This window comes from Palaemon carinicauda, unplaced genomic scaffold, assembly GCF_036898095.1.
Source record: "Palaemon carinicauda isolate YSFRI2023 unplaced genomic scaffold, ASM3689809v2 scaffold381, whole genome shotgun sequence".
Taxonomy (NCBI): domain Eukaryota; kingdom Metazoa; phylum Arthropoda; class Malacostraca; order Decapoda; family Palaemonidae; genus Palaemon; species Palaemon carinicauda.
The window spans coordinates 47,285-68,288 of NW_027171483.1; the positions used below are offsets into that span (position 1 = coordinate 47,285).

At 42.5% G+C, this 21,004-nt stretch overlaps 2 protein-coding genes across 3 annotated transcripts in view; one reads left to right on the top strand and one right to left on the bottom strand.

Annotated features, from left to right (window-relative positions):
• Mettl2 (methyltransferase-like protein) overlaps positions 1-5,200 on the top strand; it is a 45,205-nt gene extending 40,005 nt beyond the window's left edge. For both annotated transcript variants that reach the window (XM_068369137.1, XM_068369136.1), the window contains one exon: positions 922-5,200. In XM_068369137.1, coding sequence (XP_068225238.1) covers positions 922-1,061 — 140 coding nt within the window. In that variant the 3' untranslated portion in view covers positions 1,062-5,200. The remainder of the gene's footprint in view (positions 1-921) is intronic.
• A 3,913-nt stretch (positions 5,201-9,113) lies between these two features.
• The window catches only part of LOC137636766 (probable thiopurine S-methyltransferase), a 72,548-nt gene continuing 60,657 nt past the window's right edge, over positions 9,114-21,004 (bottom strand). The window contains exon 5 of the mRNA XM_068369141.1: positions 9,114-10,208. Within this exon, the coding sequence (XP_068225242.1) occupies positions 10,087-10,208 (122 nt within the window). The 3' untranslated portion in view covers positions 9,114-10,086. The remainder of the gene's footprint in view (positions 10,209-21,004) is intronic.

Sequence of the window (21,004 nt, forward strand, 5' to 3'; positions counted from 1 at the left end):
CACGTGGCAACACAAAGGGTCGGAAGGTATGTGAGAGAGAGAGAGCGGCGAGATGTGAACAGCGCCGCGACCAGAAGCTTACTGGCGATAGAGACCTAGGTCCATGCTCTCACACCCTGACCTGGGTCGCCTCAAGGCGAGTATCCATCCGCCACGGAGGGACCCACTAGAGAGAACGGAGATAGGGGAAACTACCCAAAAATCTAGTCGGTTGGGAGGAGAATCCCAGATACTCCTAAGAAAGTAGTTTGAGGCAAGTTGGAACAACTGAATTTTATTGAAATTACTTCTGTGCTTGCCCGATATCTTCAAACAGGGCATCCCTTCCGAGTTTAGTGGTGTCAAGAGGCTATTGAAATAGTTTCAATTTAGAGACTGAAGAACAAGCAAAGTATAGTGTGGCAATAGGCAAGTTATCATACACTGCTATATTGTCTCAATACTTCACTAAAGGCTCAGAGCTTATTACAAAATTTTTTTTTTTCAAGTATGACACAGATATTTAACCAACTATTGATAAGGAATATGAACATTAGGAGAGTATAGAAACAATTGTTGTCTTATTTTTTAAATTTTAGAACTTTTTTTTAATGTATTATACCACATTCTATTACAATTTTTTTTAAATTGGGTAAATAAAAACATATTTTATACAACTTCTCCAAAGTATTGTACATAGAATTACAAACTTGAAAAATGCTTCTTGTCAAATTTATAATGAGGTATTGTACTGTGAAATAGCCTTGCTTTATTGACCCGAGTAGATGGTTTTGTCAAAATTATATTGAGGTATTGTATTGTGAAATCTTGAATTCAGAGGTTGATTCACTAAACTTAAAATAAGCTCTTTTCTATGATACTGTTTCCAACCAAGTCATCTTTCATAGAGTGCTTAAGACTAATTTTTCTCCATACTTTCAGATGAAATTCGGCAATTAATGACATCAGCTGGTTTAGAGGAAGTACAAAACCTTGTTGACAGGAGACTACAGGTGAACAGAGGAAAACGTCTCACAATGTACAGGGTCTGGGTACAAGCTAAATATCGTAAACCGTTGTAAAGAAAATTAAGGCTTTCATATGTACATTCATTTTAAAGATATTTTTAGAGTTAGTATTTTATGAAAATATTTTATAAAAACAATGACCTTGCTGGCACTTCAGGCTTATCTTTATATTACATAAATTAAACTAAAGGTTTGACTACGAAAATGTTTCGCAACAACCCCATCACATATAATTTAGCCATTATTTGTTGCCATCAAAATCATGTACACTTAAATTTTTTTCAAAAGAAGACTGCCGAGCATTCTGGATACACTTGTCTGCATAAAGTAGGAGACTTAATTGTAGTGCATGCACTGCTCTTAAAAAGGCTTTAGTGTTTTAGTTGGGTAAATTATGTCCTTTTTCTATTATCACAAGTTGCTATTTACGTAAACTTTTTAGGGTCTTTATGATTAGTAGTGACAGAATCAGATAAAAAAGTTTGCTTTGCACTAATTTAATTCACTATTTGTAAGGCAAGCTTGTATTTTTTTATTCTGTTTTGTCTTCCTTAAGGAACCATTCACTTCATAGATTTTATTTTCAGAATTCATAGAGGATGAATTGCCACCAGCAAGGCGTTGGATATTCACCGCCTCATGCTTATTCGATTCCTTTGAAGTGCAATTGATTATCATACATTCCTGTGATATCTCCATGATGAGGTCAGCACTTTCAATTCCCAAGGAGCATTGGTTCATGCCAGAATTTTGGCCTTGATCCGTCATGTTAACGTCAGCAACGAACCTTTTCTTGCCCACAAGTTGCTTAGGTAGTGGGAGCACCCCCTTGAGAGCCATGGTCTTTGTCTTGCACATTAACTGAAAGAGCTGTGATAGCAGGCTTCTTGGGATAGGAATGATTGACACAGACAGAAAATATGCTAACAGACACCTGTAAACTCCTCAATCTACATTAAGCTTGCAGCAATTCCTTGATCTTGTCAGAACTAAGATCCATGATTGGATTTGTGATCCTAGATGAGAGCTGCTTTAGCAAACCAATCAGGATGAAACCATTACTGAAGTAAAAATCTCCACTCATTTTGCTTACACTCAAGACAAGGCCATTTCTATAAGCCATATACTGTAGATGACAGTTTTTGACAATTCTTATATTTGGTCACAGAAGAGAAAAAGGAGAAATATTCTTTCAGCTTGCCTTTGACCAGTGCAACGTGGTACACATTCTGGCTCAAGAAATTTGGAGTGTGCTGCCAAAATACAAAGCTTTTTAAGGTTGTCAAATACAATAAATGCAAGAAATATTCTTTAGCATGATCTCTTACTTAGACTTGAATAAATAATGATGTTGGCAGCTAAGGAAAATGTGGCTTATACCCAACCTTCTCATGCTTAAGTGTTGCAGAATTCTTTACAAGTTGGCCACAATGCAGCTTTAAATGGAGGGAAACTGGTTTGGAAATTCCATAGTCTTTTTCATTTAATTTTTTACCTTTAAAAAATAAAAGTTAAGTATAATAATATTTCCATCCCAGGACATTGGTAGTTAAGTGGAACTTCTCTGGAGAGTTTTTCATCATTCAATTTCCGATAACATCATCCTATACCTCTTACTCCATTGGAATAATGGAAAGGAAGATCGTTGGCTGGCGACCAGTGACACATCAGTCGCCACCGAATCGTACACATGTAGCGATACCTGTGTGGAACGAGTTTCTCCATAAGGAAAGATGTCCCAAAATACACTACCACAACCGAGCCAGGGTTCTTGCTTAGAGTGTGGTACTCCCATTCCAATTTGAGTCTGCTAATGTGATTCTGGTGAAAGGACCGTTTCTATCACAAGCCCAATATTGAGATAAAAAGAGTAGTATGTCTTGATTCTGAAGCAACCACCTCTTGGAAGAGGCCAGGATCAGCCAGTCATAAGATACCTCTGAAGATGTATCTCATTTGAGAGGGCAAAACCTGAGACCAGAGTGAACACTTGGGGAGCAGTCGACAAGTGATGGTATATCCGGTATAATCTTTAGGACGGCAAATGAAAATTTGCTTTTGTCCACCAAAAACTATTTATTCTCTTTCTTGGCAGACAACAAGGTACTTGAAGGAAGATTGATAAACAAGCTTGTTCAACAATGAATAGTCAATGACTGATATCCATTTTTTTGTAGAATTACACAAGGATGATTTGACTAGAAACTCTGAAAACCATCTTGAACAACTTCAAGTACATTTTTCTCCACTATCACTTTCATCTGTGCCACTAAGGCCAGAGCTTTTGGAGGGGACTGTGGAACACCATCGAAGTGTAAGCGAGGGGAGGATGGAGATCTACGAAATATAGTTAGTATCCGACTTGCAGGACGTTTACCATCCATCTGTTTTCATGTCCCTGCAACATTGTCCCCTGGCATGACAGGAACCGCAAAGGGGTTGGGGTTTGTTGACTTTAGTGCCCCTATCCTCCCTTCGTATCTCTATAGTGTCTACATCTTTATTAGAAGAACCAGTAGCAGCTGTAAGTCCTTATGAGAATTTGGGGGCCGATGAAGCACTCTTCAAAGTTAGTTCTGATGGTGTGGCAGATTGCCCTAGCTGCTTTCAAAGGGCCTGGCATCTTGAAGTGAACTCCATGGTGGATGGAGTTATGGCTAGCCTTCCTCCACTTCTGCACTGTTATGTCTACATCCCTCGGAGATAAGAGGTTCATCCGCCTGCACTGGGGATGCAGATGTCACCTCTTGCCCATATTGTCCGAGTAAACGAGAAACCGCTGTATCATTCCTTTTCAGGACCCATTTGGACCATTGGTTTGCTAACTGGTGGGCCATTAAGGTCACTGCCTTTGCACCAGACAAAACCAACTTTCTGTATTTTTCTATTATCCCAGAAGTAGGCGACTGCACAGGACCACTGTTCAAGCCTGGTTGCTTGCCATGAAAAGGTATATCATGTTAACCATCAAGAGCTGAAAAGACATCTTGATTCTCTCCATATGCAAATCCGCAATCAACGTAGAAACTGCAGGATCAACGGGAAGAGGAGGAGGAGAGGACCATTATCCTTGGGCACATAGATTCTCCTCTGTTGAGGAGGTTTGTGAGGCAAGGTTTGTTCAACTGGCTAGACCATAGTCATTTTCAGGTCAGGAGATCTGAAAACTCGCACTGCATAAGGCTACACGAGGCAGTTCAATCAAGGTAACTCCTGTGAGGACTTTTATTCCTTGAGGGGGGCAACCTGTCACAAGGCGAACTCTTTAGGCCACGCAATGAGCAGGACCAACGTCACAACCGCTGACACCGAGGTAGTAGGAAAAGGCAACGAACCTCCTGACGCAAGAGTGAGGGCACAGGAGAAGGGGTGGGAATCACTGGCACTAGGTCAGAGATTGGGGTAACACATATTTTACTCCTACCCTTACATACCACTGGGGCCATGGCTCTGGATTCCATCACCTCACCAAACTTACTCTCTTTAGCCAGGGGAACCACCACCTCCACCACTGTCGTCAGCTGGACCACCTCCAAGGACTTCCCCGAAGTCTTCTTTGCCGTTGCCAATTCCAACCCCGATGAACGTTTGCTCGTTTCTTCCCCTTAAAAGGCATACACCTGCCACTGCACAGGTGGCCATGATCTGAACTTTGGACACACGGATGATTGCAAACAGTCATGCCCTCCTACAAAATGCACAGATGGAGTAAGAATTAACAGCCAGCCTAGCCATAAACCAGTTGCAAGGTCCTCCATTCTCCTGGCAAACACAAATTTGTTGCTTCCACTCCATCACAAACCTTTCACTTCTGCAAAAGAGAGAGATAAATTTGAAGTGTTTCCAAGTGCTGTCTGTACATCTGTACACAACAATGGCTGAAACGAAAGTGAGGATTCTCTAATCCTAGCCAGTTATATAACTGCTCGTTATCCAACTTAAAACGACCAATTCCAGCAAAAGCCGAAACAATATCCCTGGTTAAAGGACCCAAACATTCTGCTGTATTTGTAAAATATGAATTACCATCTGTTCTTGGTGGGCATTTTCACTAAGCATTTTTAATAAAATTTTATATTTCTTAATTTATTTTGCATGTGAATGGTAGGCAGTCAAGTGGTTTTTAAAATATCTTTAATCACTGAAATTTTAACAAACATTATTTATAATGGCCTTTAAATGGGAAAATTCAATAAATTTTTGAGTAGTGTATAAAGCAGTTTAGAAAATTAAGTGTCTAGTTTCTTTTGCCAACATTTTATGGCAATAAAGTTTGCATTATAAAATTATTTGAAAATTATAGTTCTGAAACATGTAAATTGGATATTACTTTGACAGGTTTGCTAGTGTTAAGAAATTGTGAAAACCCCTTTTATTGTAATAAAATTATTCATCTTATATTTATAGTCTTAATTTTGAAACCTTCTCAATTGACCATTATGTGGTCCTTTTTTCCAATATTGTTACATAGCATTTTTATGAAATGACACTAATGGGATACTGTATCTGAGAACCACAAGACTTAACGACAAAGCTTTGATAATCAATGGAATATTTTGTAAATTATATTATCTAATTTTAAAATTTAAACAAACATTTAGTGTGAATGAATTAAACATGAACATGTTTCTATTAAATGAGTCATAGCATACATTTTTTGCTTTAGGCTAGGCACTGTGTACAAGTATTTTAATATCAATATAGCCTATTCCGAGCTTAGTTCCCTGCCGATCCTTTCTCCTAACAATAAGCGGGATCTAAAGACTTAAAACGGATTTCAGAAATATGCTTCGAGTCAAGCATAAGCATCGGTCAGAAGTCAAGTTGAGTTAAGGATTATCTTGATAACTTTGAAGAAGTTATAAAGCATGCTGTATATAACATACATCCGACAGGCAAAAGTGGGATGCCTGTGTACCAGTGGTTTTTGAGCAAAGTGTTTACCAATGATAATTCAAGATTTCATTCTTTTGGGTGGCCTAAGAAATCTTGAAAAGAGAAGAATAAAGCAACGAGTATTCTGACAAGAGGAAACAAAGTCCTTTAAGTAGAAGATATAGATAAAAGAGACTAATGGTTGATCCTTAACCCTTTTACCCCCAGGCTATTTGGAACTTTCCAACCCTTAACCCCCAGGGGTTATTTTTTTTTCAAGCACATTTTGCAGTATATATTTTTTTTTAAATTGCTCTAACAGCCTTACTTTTTGTCATAGAGGGGCCAGGTTGGTCTCATTCTCTTGGAAAATGCCTGAATTTTCTCAAAAAATTATCAAAAAAATGTAAATAGCAGTTTTTTGCAAGGACGTACAGGTACGTCCATGGGGGTAAAGGGATGAGTTTTGTGAAACGTACCAGTACGTCCTTTGGGGGTAAAAAGGTTAAACCCGTGTTATAATAAAACACGCCTTTACTAAGCACTCAAATTAGTGCTACAAGGACAACTCAGCTGCTTTTTCCTGCTCCGTGCTTAGTCGATGCAGATGGCATACATTATTTCAAACCACGAGTTGTCAAAAATGCCAGACAGATGCGAGACAAAATGCGCTCACTACCATTGTATTTCATCATAGGTTTACAAAATTCATCGTTGTAAATTGCTGACCATGCTCTTGGGATTTGACTCGAGATGTTTTCATTCTAAATCCAGATAAGAAATTTCTGGTTGTTTACTATCAGACCCCATACTGACTGGTGCAATAGAACCACTAATCTAAATTTTAGAAGTTTAGGCTAGGGCTCAAAACTGGGCAGGTTAGGCTAGAATCTTTGCCTTTACCTTAACCCTTTTACCCCCAAAGAACGTACTGGTACATTTCACAAAAGCCATCCCTTTACCCCCATGGACGTACCGGTACGTCCTTGCAAAAAAATGCTATAAAAATGATTTTTTTCTTATTTTTGACAATTTTTTGAAAAAATTCAGGCATTTTCCAAGAGAATGAGACCATCCTGACCTCTCTATGACAAAAATTAAGGCTGTTAGAGCAATTTAAAAAAAATATACTGCAAAATGTGCTGGGGAAAAAATAACCCCTTGGGGGTTAAGGGTTGGAAATTTCCAAAGAGCCTGGGGGTAAAAGGGTTAAGACTCGCTGACCTTGGATTGAACAAAAAAAAAAAGCTCAAGATGACAACAGCTTAGGAAGCTCATCACCTGTTGAGTGACCATTTTAAAAGAATCTGGTACATAAGGAGCTTTGAACATCTTAAATTTCCCTTGAAAAGAACAGACTGTTTACAATAATTATTTTCTTTGATGTATATTCAACAACTCCAGAGACTATTGTACAGGGAAAAGAAAACTATTGTCATACAAAGTATGGCACAACCGTTTCTATAAACGACTCGACGCCTCTGTTCTTTCCAAGTCATTTTCGAAAGACCAGTTACAAATTCCACCTCCGAAGAGGATCTGAATAGTTGCCAGGCAAGACATATCAGAGAAAGCAATATTAGTAGACACTAGTCAATTCTTTTTAGTGAGGCAGATTCGCACAGACTCGCAAGGGTGCCCTTTTAGCTCGGAAAAGTTTCCTGATCGCTGATTGGTTGAACAAGATAATTCTAACCAATCAGCGATCAGGAAATTTTCCGAGCTAAAAGGGCACCGCTTCGAGTCGGTGCAAATGCGTCTCATTAAAAAAAATTGAGTATAGTACATGCTCTGTTATAGGGGACTGGCATAGTTTGATCTACTGGCGAAGGAATAATATGTAAAGTATTTGGTGCCTCAAAGATTCAACATTCAAGCAATAAAGGAGGTTCTGATATTAGAAGATATGGACAGATTAATATCAGCCAAAAATTTCCTTAAACAAAAAGGAAGCAACAAGCTGCAACAATAGAAAAAAAAAGAGAAATCAAGATGGCGGTAAATGGAATTGAATGATTAAACTATCGCACTATTTACTAGTCTCCAGTTGAAATAAAGGGTACATACCTCAAGGTGAAAATTTATACTTAATTTTTTCAGATTTTAGTCGAAGCTTTTGATCAAAGATTAAACGTCATATGAATTCCAGGTAGTTTCATTGATATAATTTAACATTATCTATAGATTTATTAATTCGGGATTTTTTGCTTTATTTCCCTTATAGTAATTGATAATGGATCAGTAAAATATAAAGCTTTATATTGATATACACAACCTATTTTAGCTTTTAAAAATTCAACAAAACTGAAATTATAAACTACTTTCAACAATATTAACAAGATTAAGTTACTGCATTATTTACTAAGCATAAAGAACTGACCCAGGGCACCAGACCACGAGGAGCCCCGAAAATGCACTATAAAGATCAACTAAAGCGCACCCTGGCTCTAACTGACATCGATCCTTCCTCATGGGAAGAAACAGCCAGGGACAGGAAAACCTGGAGGAGTACAGTACACCATGGCACCATGGACTTCGAGGAGAGGAGGAGACAAAATGAGGAGGCTGGGAGGAGAAGAAGGAGAGAGCGATTAGAACAGCCCCGCCCACCACCTACCCTCCCTTGTGAACACTGTCCGCGACTCTTCCACCACAGACTAGGACTTAACAGCCACATCAGACATAAGCACCCACCCCATAGATAGGAGGCTGATGGCTAACGACAGAACCCAATACTCAGACACGAGTGGGCGCCGACGACGACGACTAAGCATAAACTTTTTCTTTAAATTAACACACCTAATTATTAGTGAGAAGCATCACTCGGTAGATACGTACGGAAACTCCAAAAATTTTGACAATCCTCAAGATTTAATTGTTAGTTCTCGCATTGGAGAGTTTTATAAATCTGAAAGTAATTAACCTTAAATTAGATTATGCATTACTATGTCTGTTGTAAGGACAAAGACAATACAATGTACCTTTTAAAGAAAATAAATTTCATAGCAATATGTAAAAAAAAAATATTAATGTACATGAAACTTTAAAATTGCTACATTACTTTTTCTAAAGAAGCGACTTTGGCCGAGATCTTTTCAAAGTACCTGTAGTTGAAATAAAAATTAGTACAAGCACAGAATGTTACCAATAGAAAATTTAGATTTCATACCAAATAATTAATTTAGTTCTTTAGAAAATTCTAACCTAAAAAGGATAGTTTCATACTACAAATAAGATTTAAAAAGACTACTTTATTATCTACATATCAAATGCAAGTTGAAGTGCATAAAACTGCAGCAAAATTAACGGCACTAAGTATAACTTTTCCAATCAGGAAGTATCACAATAAAGGTGTATAACAAGAACAAGAGTATCAAATATATTCTCCAATTACAAAAATACTTTTAGTGATAAATTCTTTATAACAACAAAAGCTGTTGAAAAAATACTTTTAAAGAAATTAAACTGCATCTAAAATTAGAAATATGAACACTCCCATCATCTGCCCTTACCATAATCAAACTAACCTTCTTCCAGTCTCTCTCAGTACTTTCTTGGTGTACCTTCATTACATAACACAGAAGTACTAAAGTTATTTGTTTCAAGAAAAGTAATACAACTAGTTAAAGCCTGCATGCTTCCAACAATGTTCAAAAGAGATAATCTCTACAATTGAGTCTTTCAGTTGAGAAACATGCCAAGTGCCATTTTGGGACAAAATAGTTTTATTTTATTTTTTGCGGGTTTTATCCTTGTACAACACATTCCCGTCGAGAAACTGCCAAAAAACTGTGCATCGTATTGAAAATATTTTAGGTTAACTGTGTTCTGCATAAATATTGCTACTATTTATAACAAATATGAAACTCCTAGCTATTATATTTACCGAGTAATTCCATTGAAAATTGGCAATTTTCAATCGCGATTTCTGACACTTTTTAAAAATGGCGCTTGGCATGTTTCTCGACTGAAAGACTCAATTGTAAAAGAGATAGACCAGATTAAAAATCGGGTCAGTCACAAGAAGAATGCTTCGCTACAATTAGGATAGAAAAAGTGTGGAAAACACTAGCTACTGCAGCTTAGTGAAAACTGCCTAACTATACGCAGTTTGATTCAGTGCTACAACCTCCGAAAGTTTGACGAAATGCAGTGTTGATACTTAGCTTTCGATCATTCGACTTAACTCATTTACGTTAACATATTAATCTTTTGGTGTCATAAGAACCACAACTTCATCCATGGCATCCAGTTCCCAGGTGTTACGAACTTTTTCATCCTGTGAACGATCTAATGTCTCCAGAATTTTAATCTTGCATACATCACCTGTTGAAAACAAAGGAGAATATTAAAAAATATCTCCGTTACTAGTAACAGATGGTGTTAAGCTAGTCTATAATTTCCCATTATACTGGATAACCCTTAAAAAAGAGAAAAAGAGAGATTTTCCTTTTTTTTAATTTACAAAGTAACAATGTAAAATATATTAGAGTAAATCGTGCTAAATATACATGATAGAGAGAAAGAGAGAGAGTTTTGGGGTGTTTGAATGTGCGTGGAAGTAGTACGATGATTGGAAGTATGTTTAGGAATAGAAGGATGGATATATTGGCTTTGTGTCAGACAAAGATAAAAGGGAAAGGTGAAGTGATGTTTGGTGAAATGTCTGGTAGTGTGTCTGGGATTGAAAGGGGAAGAGCAAGAGAAGGTGTGGCTTTATTGCTGAGTGAATGGATGACAGGTAAAGTAGTGGAATGGAAGGAGATATCATCTAGGTTAATGTGGGTAAGGGTTAGGTTGGGTAGGGAATGTTGGGCTTTTGTCAGTGCCTATGGGCCAGGTTGTGAGAAAAGTGAAGAAGAGCGGAATGAGTTCTGGAATGAATTAACTAGGTGTGTAGAAGAACTGGGTAGAAGGAATTATGTAGTTGTCATGGGTAACTTAAATGCTAGAGTGGGCACTGGAGAGGTAGGTGTCATTGGGAAGTATGGCGTACCAGGTGAAAATGAGAGTGGTGAGAGACCGGTAGATATGTGTTCAGCAAGAGATGGTGATAAGTTCTAGTTTTTTCAAAAAGAAAGATAAAAACAAGTATATATGGGTAAGAGTGGCAAATGGAAGAGTGGTAGAAAGGGCGTTAAAGGATTAGGTGTTGATAACTAAAAGACTGTTTGGAAGATTGAAAGACGTGCACGTGTTTAGGGGTATGGCTAACGGTATGTCTGATCATTTTTTGGTGGAAGGAAAATTAGTTGTAGCAAAAGAGTGGGGGAATAGAGTAAGTGGATGTAAAAGGGAGCTAGTGAGGGTTGAAGAGCTAATAAAACCAGGGGTAAAAAGGGATTTTGACGAAGGAAAAATCTATTTCTGGGGAGAGACCTGTGACGCCCGGTGAAAAGGGTCCTTCTTTACACTTTTCTGATATTAACCTTCCAAATATACCAGAGAAAGATAAAAGCATGGAATGCAGAGGTTACTACCCTCGCGCGAACACCTTGTGGGTGTCGTGTATAAAGCAGGGGTGTGTGAAAGCCACTATTCACAGACTATCTTCCATTTAGATAATTCCTTCATCAAAGGGAAGGGCCGTAACAGAGGCCCTAGATACCGCACTTGAGCCACTCCACCGACGCCCGACGCGAGCGCCCTCTAAGACATCCTTCTGTTTTGGACTTGCTAGCTTGGTTGTAGATTTTTGTGCTCTCGGTGTTTTCAGGTTTCCTGGATTATTTTCATCATGACCGAAGCTCCTACTTCACCATTACCAATGTTAAGTACCATAGTTTGTTTTGACAGCTTTTTGCAGTACCGGGCAGTTGTTCTATTCCCAGTTTTGTGTTTTTTATTTCGACCGGCTTAGCCTTCCGCGGCGTCGGCAGCCATTGTTGTTTTGATTTGCCTCACTGGGAATTTCATGTTAGTCTTTCACACGCCCCTGCTTTATACACGACACCCACAAGGTGCTCGCGCGAGGGTAGTAACCTCTGCATTCCATGCTTTTATCTTTCTCTGGTATATTTGGAAGGTTTATATCAGAAAAGTGTACAGAAAAGTAAATATCAAGAAAGGTTGAAAATGGCATATGACGAAGTGACAGTAAGAGAAATGGGTAATTTACAGGAGGAGTGGAAGTTAGTAAAAGAAAATTTTGTTGGGATTGCAAGTGATGTGTGTGGCAAGAAGTTTATTGGAGGCAGCATGAGGGAGGGCAGTGAATGGTGGAATGAAGGAGTGAAGGTAAAAGTGGAAGAGAAAAAGAGGGCTTTTGAAGAATGGCTGCAGAGTAATATGTAGAAAAGTATGAAAGATATAGAGAGAAAAATGTGGAAGTAAAGCGCAAGGTAAGTGAGGCAAAGAGGACAGCTAATCTGAGGTGGGGTCAGGGATTGGGTCATTCATATGAAGAGAATAAGGAGTTTTGGGAAGAAGTGAAGAGAGTAAGGAAGGCTGGTTCAAGTATTGAAGAGACAGTGAAAGATGGAAATGGAAGTGTTAAAAAGAGAGGAGGCAAGGAAAAGGTGGGCAGAATATTTTGAAAGTTTACTGAATGTTGAGGATAATAGGGAGGCAGATATAATTGCTGTTGCAGTTCTTGAGGTGCCAGTGATGGGAGATGAGAATGAGAAAGAGATTACAAGAGAGGAAGTGAGGAGAGCACTAAATGAATTGAGAGTAGGAAAAGCATCTGGTATGGATGGTGTGAGAGCTGAGATGTTGAAGGAAGGGGGTGTGACTGTACTTGAATGGTTGGTGAGATTGCTTAATATGTGTTTTGTGTTGTCAATGGTACCAGCAGATTTGGTTTGTGTGTGTATTGTACCACTATATAAGGGTAAGGGAGATGTGCACGAGTATTGTGATTCAAGGAGTATTAGTTTGTTGAATGTGGTGGGAAAAGAGTATGGTAGAGTACTGATTAATAGGATTAAGGATAAAACAGAGAATGCAATCCCAGAAGTACAGGGTGGTTTTAGAAGAGGTAGGGGTTGTATGAATCAGATTTTTACAGTTAGGCAGATATGCGAGAAATATTTCGCAAAAGGTAAGGAGGTGTATGTTGCGTTTATGGATCTGGAGAAATAAGGAAGCAATGTGGAATGTGATGAGGTTATATGGAGTTGGTGGAAGGTTGTTGCAAGCAGTGAAAAGTTTCTACAAAGGTAGTAAAGCATGTGTTAGGATAGAAAATGAAGGGAGCGATTGGTTTTCGGTGAGAGTGGGGCTGAGACAGGGATGTGTGATGTCGCCGTGGTTGTTTAATTTGTATGTTGATGGAGTGGTGAGAGAAGTGAATGCTCAAGTGCTTGGACGAGGATTGAAACTGGTAGAAGAGAATGACCATGAATGGGAGGTAAATCGGTTGTTGTTTGCGGATGATACTGTACTGGTTGCAGACACAGAAGAGAAGCTTGGCCGATTAGTGACAATTTGGAAGGGTGTGTGAGAGAAGGAAGTTGAGAGTTAATGTGGGTAAGAGTAAGGTTATGAGATGTGCGAGAAGAGAGGGTGGTGGCGAGGTTGAATGTCATGTTGAATGGAGAGTTACTTGAGGAGGTGGATCAGTTGAAGTACTTGGGGTCTGTTGTTGCAGCAAATGGTGGAGTGGAAGCAGATGTACGTCAGAGAGTGAATGAAGGATGCAAAGAGTTGGGGGCAGTTAAGGGAGTAGTAAAAAATAGAGGGTTGGCATGAATGTAAAAAGAGTTCTGTATGAGAAAGTGATTGCACCAACTGTGATGTATGGATCAGAGTTGTGGGGAATGAAAGTTACAGAGACAGAAATTGAATGTGTTTGAGATGAAATGTCTAGGGAGTATGGCTGGTGTATCTCGAGTAGATAGGATTAGGAACGAAGTAGTGAGGGTGAGAACGGGTGTAAGAAATGAGTTAGCAGCTAGAATGTGTTGAGGTGGTTTGGCCATGTTGAGAGAATAGAAAATGGCTGTCTGCTACTAAAGAAGATGATGAATGCAAGAGTTGAGGGAGATTTACAAGAGGAAGGCCAAGGTTTGGGTGGATGGATGGAGTGAAGGAAGCTCTGGGTGATAGGAGGATAGATGTGAGAGGCAAGAGAACGTGCTAGAAATACGAATGAATGGCGAGCGATTGTGACGCAGTTCCGGTAGGCTCTGCTGCTTCCTCCGGTGCCTTGGAAGACCGCGGAAGTAGGAGCAATAGGGGATTCAGCGTTATGAAGTTTCATCTGTGGTGGATAACGGGGGAGGGTGGGCTGTGGCACCCCTAGCAGTACCAGCCAAACTCAGTTGAGTCCCTTGTCAGCCTGGGAGGAACGTAGAGAGGAGAAGTCCCCTTTTCTGTTTCATTGTTTGATTTTGGGGGAAGTGCCTTGGTATATGTATGTATAATTTGCAAAGTAACAATGTAAAATTAAAATATCTAAGTAAATTGTGCTACAGTATATGTATATAGAGAGAGAGAGAGAGAGAGAGAGAGAGAGAGAGAGAGAGAGAGAGAGAGAGAGAGAGAGAGAGAGAGAGAGAGAGAGAGAGAGAGAGAGAGAGAGAGAGAGAGAGAGTTTTCCTCTTTTTAATTTGTAAAGTAACAATGTAAAATATATTTAAGTAAATCGTGCTGTATATGACATAGCATTAACAAAGCAAAATAACATGAGATTTACAAGAACATGAGAAAAGGGTTTGAGGTAAAAAAAGGGATTTTGACGAAGGAAAAATCTATTTCTGGGCTCAACCTGTGCAGCTTCGTGAAATGCTCCTTAAAGCACCATTTCAAAGGTATAAATACTGCTAAATATACCAGAGAAAAAAGTTGCATGGAATGCTAGGAATGTATCCAGTTCGCTCACCCCTAAAAGGGTGTCGGTATTAAAACTGGGGCGAGTGATACTACTACCAGAGATCCCTTTCCAATTAGACTTCTCCCTCCTTAAAATCCCCCGTTACTACGAGGTGTCGTTCACTACAGCTACTGGCACCCCCCCCCCACCACCACCACCACTACCTAACCTTCCCCCATCATTCCTTGTTAGCACCCGTGAACGTTCGGACGTGTTTTTCGTTGCTCTGGAGATCCATGCTCCCAAATTGAAGTATTATATTTGTCTGTTTGGGATTTCTAGGTAGCTACTTATGATAAAATTTTTGATAAAACTAATTTTGGAATCTAAAGTAACTACTTTAGTCTGGCTAACACACACACACACACACACACACACACACACACTGCAAATTTCAAGTGTAATGTTACATTATATTACTGTTTAGGATTTTGAAAAAATTCAGGTCTAACTGTAGAAGGCAATGCAGCTGTGGCCAGAAAAAGAAGCAGGATATAATATTTAGTACCAACATCAGAATTGGTAGCAGACTCCTGTTTACAATGTATAGACTTTTTTCACCTTCTTTATTTCAACAATCCAGTAAAAACAACTTGGGAAGCAATCCATAACGGATCCATCAATTATCAAAGTATAAATTTTAATTTGTTTTGGTAACATCAAAAACCTAGCAATCATTGACAACTCATTTTACGAGATCATTGTCAGTGTTACCATCTCCCGGCATTTCTACGGTTAAACTATGCACAAAACATTTTGATGCAAAGTTTTCCTTAATAATGAAATATCGTAATAAGTATTTACCCCAATTCTAACAGGATATTTGTCAAGTACTTATTATAAGAAAAACTTCTTCGGGAAAAAATAGTCTAAAATGAATATGACAAATTCGGAGATAATTTGTATTTTTCCTAACCATACAAACCTTAGCTATTTACATGGGGTATTACTTTCGGCGCAGCTGAATGACGAGCCATTATATTTTTAACGAGGGTTAACTACCCCCTCGCTAGTTAGCGAGGGGGTAGGGGAAGGGTAGCTAGCTACCCCTCCCCCCTCACACACCGGTGAACTGATTCACTTCGCTTAGAGGTAGGACTTCACGGGGTACAGGGCTGGCGGGAAAGTATGTGTAAATAGCTAAGGTTTGTATGGTTAGGAAAAATACAAATTATCTCCGAATTTGTCATTTGTTCCGTAACCAAAATACAAACCACGCTATTTACATGGGGGGACTTAACCCTTAGGTAGGGTGGTAAGTCCCAGCCTTACTGGCTTTGGCTTTGCCCGGGGACTCAGAATCCGAGTGTGTAGTACTCGAGATAAAGAGTCCCTGCACCTCGCAAGTTCCTTGCGACGCAAGGAACGTGCAGCTTACATAAGCTTGTGTGTGAAGGAAAGAAGTGTGACTCATCCTAGGAAGTTGACCTGAAGTCCTTTAGATGGAATTCTAGGCTAGGACATTCCCAATACCACCTCGTCAGGGTATGGGGGACGCGACAGTATTATCTTAATACTAGGAACACAAGGAAGCATGGTTTACCTGCAGTGGTTTGAGGTCAGCTATGCAGAGAATCCAGGATGCTGCTTTCCCCAAGAGAGGGGAGGATAAAGAAAAGAGTAAGGGCCAGACATACTTTTTTCATTCATGCAGACTAAAACCGGGTAACAATGCCCTCAACCTTCTGCTACTTGTCCATTAAGAAGCCTGAGGTTAGCCCAGCTGTTGTGCAGCCACCACAGGGCCGATAGAGAACGTATCGAGCCTCCTGTGGGTCACGTCCTGCAGGTAGTGGGCTATGAAGGTCGTTTGACGCTTCCAGACCCCAGCTTGTAGAACCTGCGTCACTGAGAAGTTTCTCTTGAATGCCAGGGACGTAGCGATGCCTCTGACATCATGTGCTCTAGGGCGACGTGACAGAGGAGGGTCTGGATTCAGGGAATGGTGGATGACCCTGCAAATCCAAGCTGAGATGCTGTTCTTAGTGACCCTCCTCTTCGTCCTTCCTGTGCTCACAAACAGGGCTTGCACTCGAGGACGAACTGCAGCTGTTCTCGTAAGATAGAGCCTCAGACGCCTTACTGGGCACAGTAGGAGATGGTCTGGGTCATCTGTTACAGAACGGAGACTCGAAATCCTGAAGGAGTTGAACCGTGGGTCCGGAACTCCAGGATTTTGAGTCTTAGCAACAAACTCAGGGACAAACCCGAACGTTACCTTCCCCCATCCCCTTGAATGGGCGACGTCGTACGAGAGACCATGAAGTTCATTGACTCGCTTGGCTGAGGCCAGAGCGAGCAGGAACACCGTCTTCCAAGTCAGGTGACGATCAGAAGCCTGACGTAGTGGTTCGAACGGAAGTCTCTTAAGAGACCTGAGGACACGAACCATGTTCCATGGAGGAGGTCTCACTTCTGACTGAGGGCAGGTAAGCTCGTAGCTTCATATGAGTAGAGAAAGTTCCAGCGAGGAGTTAATGTCCATTCCTTTCAGCCTGAAGGCCAGGCTTAAGGCTGAGCGATAGCCTTTCACCGCCGAGACCAAAAGGCGCATTTCTTACCGCAAATACACAAGAAACTCCGCTATTGCTGGAATAGTGGCATTGAGGGGAGAGATACCCCTTCCACGACAACAACCACAGAAGACTCTCCACTTCGCCTGGTAGACCCCTGCAGATGACTTTTGTAGGTGTCGAGACATCCTCTCCGTAACTTGTTGCGAAAAGCCTCTCTCTGTGAGGAGATGCTGGATAGTCTCCAGGCGTGAAGCCGAAGCGATGCTACGGCTTAGTGGAAGATGTTGCAGTGTGGTTGCTCGAGTAGCTCGTGTCTTGGAGGAAGTTCTCTCGGGAGTTCCGTCAGGAGCTGCAGAAGGTCCGGGAACCACTCTGCATGATGCCATAGCGGAGCTATTAGAGTCATTGACAGGTTGACCGATAATCTGGTCTTGTTGAGCACCCTTCTCATCAGACAGAATGGTGGGAAGGCGTAAACGTCGATGTTGTCCCACCGTTGTTGGAAGGCATCTTGCCAGAGTGCCTTGGGGTCCGGGACTGGGGAACAGTACAGCGGAAGCTTGAAGTTCAAGGCTGTCGCGAACAGGTCCACCATCGGGGAACCCCAAAAAGTCAGGACTTTGCTGGATACTAGAGGATCCAAAGACCACTCGGTACTCGCTATCTGCGATGCTCTGCTCAAACTGTCGGCGAGCACATTCCTCTTGCCCGGAATGAAGCGAGCCGATAGTGGAATCGAGTGGACTTCGGTCCATCTCAGCCTCTCTACTGCAAGATGGGATAGGTGTTGTGAAAAGGTACCTCCCTGCTTGTTGATGTAAGCCACTACCGTGGTGTTGTCGCTCATCACCACCACGGAGTGACCCGCCAGGATCCGTTGGAACTGTTGAAGTGCCAGATATACGGCCTTCATTTCTAGTAGATTTATGTGGAGGCACTTTTCTGATTCTGACCATAGGCCTGAGATCCTGTGGTTCAGAACGTGGGCCCCCCACCCTTCTTTTGAAGTGTCCGAGAACAGCATCAAATCCGGGGGGAGGACGAGAAGATCCACTCCCTTTTGAATTTTTCCGTCCGTCACCCACCACTGAAGGTCTGTCCGTTCCGCAGGACCCATAGGGAACAGAATGTCCGGGGAATCGTGGCCTTGATTCCACCGGAACTTGAGCCGCCATTGCAGGGATCTCATCCTGAGGCGGCCGTTTGGAACCAGACGGGCCAAGGAGGAAAGGTGACCTAGGAGACGTAACCACGATTGGGCTGGAAGCTCTTCTCGTCTGAGGAAAGGATCTGCGACCCTCCTCAGCCTTGCTATCCTGTCGTCTGATGGAAAGGCTTTGTGGAGATTGGTGTCCAATATCATGCCTAGATATACCAGTCATTGAGATGGAAGCAGAGAAGACTTCTCGAGATTTACCATGATCCCTAGATCTTGGCAAAGTCCCAGAAGCTTGTCTCGGTGTCGAAGAAGGGTCGACTCCGAATCTGCCAGGATCAGCCAATCGTCCAGATAGCGGAGGAGACGGATGCCGATCGTGTGTGCCCACGAAGATATCAGGGTGAACACTCTGGTGAATACCTGGGGTGCTGTGGAGAGACCGAAACACAGCACCTTGAACTGGTAGATCTTGTTGTCTAGGCTGAATCTCAAGTACTTCCTGGAAGACGGATGAATTGGGATCTGGAAGTACGCGTCCTTCAGATCCAGTGTACACATGAAGTCTTGCGGTCTCACTGCAAGTCTGACCGTGTCTGCTGTCTCCATGCTGAATGGAGTTTGTTTGACAAACTTGTTCAGGGCTGAGAGGTCGATGACGGGTCTCCAGCTTCCTTCTTTACAAGAAAGAGTCGACTGAAGAAGCCTTGGGAGCCGTCGACGACCTCCTGGAGAGCATCCTTCTTGAGCATGGTCTCTACCTCTGCCCGAAGGGCTAGCCCCTTTACCGATCCCATGGCATAGGAGCTCAACGACACTGGATTCACTGTCAGGGGAGGAAGAGATGTCATGAACAGGACGCGATATCCCTGACTGATCACGGAGATCGGCCAGGAATCGGCCCCGAGTTGCTGCCACCTGAATGCGCAACTTTGCAGGCATCCCCCCACTGGTGGACATGCAGGGGGTTGCCAATCCTAGCGTTTGCGGCCTCGGCCGCTCCCTCTAGGATTCTTGCCTCCCCTGGAGGACTTTCCACCCTTCTTGTCTTTGACAGGAAAGGGCTGCTGCTTGGACACCTTCGTCTTTGCTGCCGCTGCCGGTTTCATCGTCTTGGACTGGCGAGGTTGTTGAGGTGCTGGAGGTTTGTAGGGCTTAGATGTAAGAGGCCTTTGGAGGAGAGAATCGTGGTTTGATTTCCTCCACATCTCAGCTGCCTGTTCCACATCCTTGGGCTGAAACACACTCTTTCCTAGGATGGAAGAGTGTCTGAGCTTGCAGACATCCACGGCTGGGACCTTCGAGTGGAACCTCTCGGTCACCGCATCACGTCGTTTCAAGATCGAGTTTGCCCACAAGTTCGAAACTTGGTGGGCCAGAAACTCGATGGTACGTGTGCCCGAGAGGAAGAAGGTCTCCAGGGCCTTCCTGGTGCTCTCCTTTGACAGATCCTCGGATCGCAGCAGGATGCCCAGAGACCCTAGCCAGACATCCAGCCACGAAGTGGCCTCCATGGCACACTTTGCGACCTTCTCCTGACTCAGGATCTCTGTTGCCGAGAATGTCACCTGCCGGTTGGAGAGTCTCTCAAGAGAGACTCCCCTGGTAAGCTCTTCCATGGAGTGGTGGAGCGGGAGAGCTAAAGAAGGCTCCTCCATGATCTCAAAGTACCTCCTCTGTTGCACACGAGGAGGTGGGAGGAGCTTGTTACCAGCAGAGGAACGGCTGGAGGAGGCGAGCTCCGAAAGCTGGCCCTCAACCTTAACTCTGGCACTCTTCACCCCTTGGGACCAAGGCAGAGCTGCACTGGCCTTAGAGGGTTTCTGAGTGCCATAGACTTGGTCCAGGACCGTATCCTTGCCTTCACGAGGGGCGGTCTCCGGGTCCTTGAACTTGTTGAGATGCCTCATCAAAGTCAGGACTTGCCAGAAGGTGTGCTCTGAATCATGCTGCTCTCCTCCTGGTGAACTGGCAGCAAAGTCTCCTGTCCCCAACTGCTCTACTTGGGGGGACACGTGGACGTTCTCCTGGGGTCTCGCTGGCTCTGGTCGAATCCTTGAAGACGACTTCGGGACGGTCTTCGAGTCCTTCGGTTCCCTTCTAGGAGGGATGCAGGACTCCAGTAAAGAAGTCTTGAGGGCTCTTCTCCGCCCCAGCACGCGACGAATCTCCTACTCGTGCTGGGGTCTCTCCCATTGGTGCGGTGGGAGAAGGTCTCACCTCGATAGATTCTCCTGAGGACGGAAAAGCTTCGTCCACAGGAGAAGGAGAGAACGTCTGAGGGGGGGAAGGAGCCTTCCTTACGGACTTCTTAGGAGAAGTCACCACGAACTCTACTCCTCTCTTCCTCTTCAGTGGGGTCGAAGCTGTCGTTGGTTTGAGACCCAAATCAGCGAAAGCAGGCTTAACAGCCTGGACGACAGCTCTGATAAGGGACCCAAACCAAGGCTGTCGACTGACAAACGCAGTGTCAGAGACTCCCACTGGAGGGAAGGGGATCGGGCCATCCTTCGGAGTAGAAACCATAGGGCCTGCCTTAAAGGAAGAAGAAGATTGATGCCTAGACCTCTCTGAAGACTTCCCCTCCTCCTGCGTGCGCGCTGTTCTGCGCTTGCGGGGGGGGGGGGGGGGGGGG